Here is a 5,842-nt window from a genome sequence, read left to right on the forward strand (position 1 = left end):
ATGATGTTAGTGGGAAGACAGAGTTAGCGTGGTCTGTCTGACACCAGCTGGACTACAAAAAGCCCTATATACAGAATATGGCCAAAAGTATCCAGACATCCCTAATAATTGGTTGATTACTATACTTTAGGTGTGCAGTTGTTGACAGCTTGATCTTTTCCATTATATCTCCACGTCAACTGTTCCATGTTTTCTTTTGCAGAGGAATCATTCTTCAGCCACTGCACCTGTGAATCACATTTGACAGTAGGATTTTAGGTACAACTAAGATGGACAAAGTGTACACTTTGCAGCGGGAGGTGGGCCGAGGCAGCTATGGCGTGGTGTTTGAGGGTCGTGTTACAGAGACTGGCTGGTGGGGTCAGAGGGGGGACACGGTGGCTATCAAACGCCTCCCCTGCTGTAGCCCAGAAAGCATTGAACTGTACCTGCAAGAACTGTGGGCTATGAGAGCCACAGCCAGGAACCATCCAAATGTCATTGCCCTCTACAACTGCTTTTTGCAGACGGGCCCGAAAACACTACAGCCTCTGAAATCAGGCAGGCTGCCTCTGGACCTTGTAGAGAGTGCTCTCAAAGGGAGAGTGGTTGACAAGGACTCGAAAAGCCAAAGGAGGAACGTGTCCAGGTCGAGGAGAAGGCTAGCACCAACAGAAGAGGTGCCCAGACGCTGCTTTGCTCTTTGGCTAGTCATGGAGTACTGCGAAGGAGGAGACTTAAACCAGTATATGCTGTCCATGTGTCCAGATACCCAGCGTAACCACCAGGTCATACAGCAGCTTAGTAGTGCTATGGCTTTCCTGCATGGACTGGGCATAGTGCACAGAGACCTGAAGCCAGACAACGTTCTTGTCTGTCTCACCAAAACTGGGCCAGTGGTAAAGGTATGTTTTGGGGTTGTACCACAAATTGTCATCGCAGGTGATTAAAAAAAAAATAAAAATAAAAATAAAAATAAATAAATAAATATATATATATAATTCAGTATGTTGCAGCTTCAGTAAAAAGATGATTCAGTTAGCTCCTAAATTCATAATTTTGTCTGATACCATAACTGAAAAAATTCTGACAACCAGTAACATCATCCAATAAATAATTGAAAAGGCTCAGCGGTTAGAGCTCCGGGCTATTGATGACCTGGTTGTGGGTTTGATACCCGGGCTCGGCAAGCTGCTGCTGTTGGGCCCTTGAGCAAGGTCCTTCACCCTCTCTGCTCCCCGGGCACCGCAGCAGTGGCTGTCCGCTGCTCCGGGCACGTGTGCTCACTGTTCACTGTGTTCATGTGTTCATGGCACAGTTCACTGCATGGTTGTGTAGTTAGTTTAGTTAATACAGTAGATTTAACGCTTCACTTATTAATATGATCATCACTTCTGACACTTTACTAAATTTAAATAAGATAATAAAAAAAGAATGTTGCTTTCTGGGTGGAGTTTCATGAATTCCTCACAGTCTTTGGTTATTTCTTTTTATTATTATTATTATTATTATTATTTTTATATTAACGTCAAAATATTTTACAGTAGCATGAAAAAAAGCATTTACTAAAGTTGGAAACATGAATAAGCTTTTATTTCACATTATTTTCTTCCCCCACAATCTGTTATGACGTAGTTTTTACCATGTCTTAACTGAATTGAAACGGGTAGAGATGTCAGATAACACTATTGGTATTAATAACAGACATTTTCTAGTAATCTCACACATTACCAAACATACCCACTGATCTACCTGGGTACTGATGCTTATTTGAATTTGTCTTCCAGGTGGCAGATTTTGGGCTCAGCAAGATGTTGGAAGGCCCCATGGATGGAGAGCAGAGCAGACTGGCCCTCTCTTCTACCTGTGGCTCAGACTTCTATATGGCTCCTGAAGTGTGGGCTGGCCGCAGCTACACCGCCCAAGCTGACATCTTCTCGTTGGGTGTGCTTTTCTGGGCCGTGTTAGAGAGGATCACCTTCTATGAGGACGGCTCCAACCAGGAGCAGCTGGGTGAGTTGTGGGGCCCTGGTGATCAGTCTCGGTCTTGTTTATCAAGTCTGATCACTCTCCTCCTTCCCTCCAATTTGAGCCACAATTGACAATAGTTAAGTCATTAAGTAAAGAGGAATGACCTGGTCAAATGTCACAACCAATGCCTTTAATAGCTGGTTTACTTGGAAGGTTAGAATACTAAAATCTTTTCAAACTGACTACAATGTCAAGTCTAGGTCAGTAGCTATTTTGTTTCTAATTTCTAATTTCATGTCCTAGTGCAAGGGTTCCTCTGATCAAACGCAACAGCTGAACCAGGTTAATATCTGTACTAATTTATAATTAGCAGAGACCATTGGAGAATATGTAATTTGTAAAGGTTTTAGCTATGCCTTTCCTGTAGCATGACTACCAAAGCCCATGATTACTGAAGCAGGCTCCTTTTTGTAACTGAATAGAGCCTTAGTTTACTCTTATTGAGTCCATTTTGGTTACGCATGAACCCAAAGTGACCCTTTTTTAATGTTGGCCACTGCTTCTGAACTACATCAGTGTGACAGCTATGGCTTGTTGTGGGAATTGTGGAATTTGAATGGCTTAAGAGCCCATTGATACGGTATATTATCGGTGGATAGAGTGCCCAGGCAGTTCAGCCAACAGTGTAATTACCATGCATCTTCTCCTATCTGCCCAAAGCTAGCGATTAGAAAGGTCAGATGTCTCAGCCTATTTATTAGAGACAGTTAAAAGCTTTCCATGTTTTATCTTCTGTACATCTTTTTTTTTTTTTCTTCAGTAAATGTGCATAGCACATCAACCTCACCCTTGAAGCACCCCTAATTTATCAGTTTTCACCATTAATAACACTGTTAGAGCCTATTATGAAACTAATACACTATACAGCCAGACACATGCCAGTTTTTATTTATTTTTTATTTTTCTATTTAGGAGGTTTAACAATTTCCCACTTTACAATGTATGAGACGGATTTAGTGCAAATAAGTGAATTAAATCCTCTACAGAAAAAAAAAAAAAAAAAAAAAATTATTTAATGATGTAACATTGTGACATTACTCATTATTATTATTATTATTATTAAGAATGTGTATATCTATTGGCATTACTTTATTTGACATTTGGCTGATATGCCAATTCCTAATCATAATGCTGCAACAGTGATATTCTAGAGAAGTGTTCCTTCAACTTTGCGGCAGTTCGGAGAAGGTGAGCTCTTGTGCATAAAATGAGATCCATAAAAAACTGAACCCCATTAAATAAGACTGGGGGTGAACTGTAATGCTGCCTGCAAGTGGGGAGTTGATTGCTATTTGATATGCAAGTTTCAGTGTTCTTGTTTGTTTGGTATATCCTGCAGGCGCATATGTGGAGAGGGGCCGGTGGATCACCCCACTCGGAGAGGCCCTTTGTCAGAACCCAGCTCTGGAGTTGGTCATCCCCATGAAGGCTCGGCGGGCTCCACCCCTACCACCCCCTCCAAGCCCAGCCCTCTGCTCACTGCTGCTGGACATGCTGGCATCCGACCCTGATGCCCGGCCCACTGCACTACAGCTGGAAGAGAGGGTTGAACAAGCTATAGACCCTCTCTGACCAACTTTTCTTTCAGACTTTTACTTCTCACTGTTAACAGCCCAGTGCAGTGGTCTTTAAACCGGTCATTTGAGACCCCCCTCCCCTATATATGAGTACTATATGAGGGACCCTCTGAAAACCAGTTGGAGTAACCACTTTCCACTACTAGTTGCTTCCGTACTGTATGTATAATAAGGATTTGTCAGGGAATTTGAACACATGATTCAAATGTTTTTTTTTTTTCTTCTTCTTCTTTTGCTAGGCGTGTTAACAAACTCTTTGTACAGCTGTGGCTTTAGATGTCAATCAGGTATAGATTCATCTTGTCAGACACTGAGATGCAGTGAAGATGAGCATTCAGCATGGTCACACCACAAATCTGCACTATGGAGGCAGTGGTTTAATTTTAGCCAGTCAAAGTGACTGCAGACTTTGAAGTTGCTTGTTTGATGGAGCATGTCCAACATCAAGACCGAGGAAAGGGAGAGAGAGGCTTTCTCCCAGGGGCTGCTGAAATTCAGCTTCCTGCGTATCGCTTGCTGTGATCGCCTGTGTCCTTTCTGCAGATTGAAGAGGCTGGTGGTGCCGTTTTCATGACGTTATTGCCCACTTTCTTTCCTGTTGGCCTGTGCTTGCACAGTGTGGACCGTCAAATGGCTTTTCTGTTTGGAGGCTGCGCTCAGTCGCTCTCAGGAAATTAAACTTTCATTTTGATTGTTCTTGATGATACCTGCTTGGATTCAAACCCCCCATTTCTTCTTGTGGAACTCATTTGTTACCAGGAGGCAGAGGCAGAAATCCATTGTTTGAGTCAACCAAGAGTCTAGTGTACTGTGCATTGCTTGGGTTAATATTGTCTTATTTAACTTAGTAAATAGGAGAGCACTTGATCCATGTCATACTAAAATGAGAAGGAATAAAAAAATGCATACTGCAAAAATGGGCTGAGCTAATAGTAGACTGAATTTTGCAAATTGAAATTGAAATTCATGCTTAGAAAACAGTGACTATTAATCTGGAGTCCAAAAAAAAAAAAAAAAAAAGGCACAAACCCTAGGTGTAAAGGGCATGAACCCCTAAAATAGGTTTAGCAGGCCACACTATACAGCTAATAGAGGCCAGGAACCTGTGAGCAAAAGATGAGACTGCACAACTAAAAGGGGTGCTGGGGTTTAACCTTATGCCCTCCACCCAGGAAGGATCCGATACGTCTGTGTGTCTTTTAAACAACATCTCAGTCCGTGACATTTCCCACTCCCGCCACCCTGCCCTTTCCAGGCCAATTGCAGATCAAACCATGGGTCGTCTTTCCTCGACCTCTGCGCCAAATCGGCCACACTTTTCTTAGCACTCATCATCCCAGGAGCGCCCGTCTTTATTGGATGAACCGAAACAGTAACCATACAAATGCACATAGTGCAAAACCCATCACGCCTCGACTCAGGGGTTGAAAGGCCTGTGGAGATTTAGCCTACAAATTGGAAGGATGGCACATGTGACATTATGCCGTTCTTCATATTCTTCATTGTCTCAGTGGCGGCTTTGCCGCTCAATAATGTCACGACAACAAGTCCCTGCCGGGAAATTACGAGGCCACCCCGCGTTTAATCACACGCTGTAAGAGGAGGGTCACTGAACAGGAAAAAAATAAAAACATCTGCCTGATGCAGGATAACATTTTCCAGTTTATTGGAAACCATTTTTCACATGCCAAACCTCTTACTAGAGCGGCGTGACTGAGCTCCTGGAAGCTTGGCTTTAAAGGCCGGTCAGTCATCATTCGTGTGACACCTTGACTCATGGCGCCTGAGACAGAGACATAATTGGGTATTGCGGTGTTAAATGAAGCAGCAAAAACCCATCAGCAGAAATATCATGAGCTCTCCCGCCAAGAAGAGAGCCTTCACCACCCCAGGAGACTCGGGATGGAAATCGGCAGAGCGGTGGTGACAGACTAAAATGAGAGTGTAGTTTTAGTGAAAAATAAAAGTGGACTGTAACTTTTACTGCTGACAAGAATGCATGCAATTCAATTTCAGATCACTTCAGTGTCAGCCTTTAAAAGCTTTTCTGGTGAAGACAGTAGGCCACCGCTGATTATTAATGTTGGCTTTTTTTCTTTTTTTTCTCAGCTCTGTCAGTTCCGCTGAAGGCAGTGATGGACATATTATACCCATTTATACCCAGTGAAGCCAAATTTACTATTGCGCTGGATCGAATTTCCAGATGACACCAATGTGCCATTTATATCAGTGTGCAATTACAACAGTTGCTAAAA

The 5,842-nt window shown here is 42.8% G+C and overlaps 1 protein-coding gene across 1 annotated transcript; it reads left to right on the forward strand.

Moving 5' to 3' along the window:
• The first annotated feature begins 269 nt into the window (after window positions 1–269).
• Window positions 270–3,769, forward strand: LOC140576275 (serine/threonine-protein kinase pdik1l-B). The gene is made up of 3 exons (XM_072695995.1): window positions 270–884; window positions 1,767–1,992; window positions 3,350–3,769. Exons 1-3 carry the CDS (start codon window positions 270–272, stop codon window positions 3,580–3,582), a joined length of 1,074 nt encoding a protein of 357 aa, XP_072552096.1. The 3' UTR covers window positions 3,583–3,769.
• The last annotated feature ends 2,073 nt before the right edge of the window (window positions 3,770–5,842 follow it).

Source organism: Salminus brasiliensis, chromosome 1 (assembly GCF_030463535.1).
Source record: "Salminus brasiliensis chromosome 1, fSalBra1.hap2, whole genome shotgun sequence".
Classification (NCBI taxonomy): Eukaryota; Metazoa; Chordata; class Actinopteri; order Characiformes; family Bryconidae; genus Salminus; species Salminus brasiliensis.

Bases quoted from the DNA above. Each gene is read 5' to 3' on its own strand.
- LOC140576275 (XM_072695995.1), top strand. From the start codon at position 270: ATGGACAAAGTGTACACTTTGCAGCGGGAGGTGGGCCGAGGCAGCTAT. The intron at 885-1,766 runs GTATGTTTTGGG...TTTGTCTTCCAG, and splicing joins AAACTGGGCCAGTGGTAAAG to GTGGCAGATTTTGGGCTCAG. The intron at 1,993-3,349 runs GTGAGTTGTGGG...TATATCCTGCAG, and splicing joins CTCCAACCAGGAGCAGCTGG to GCGCATATGTGGAGAGGGGC.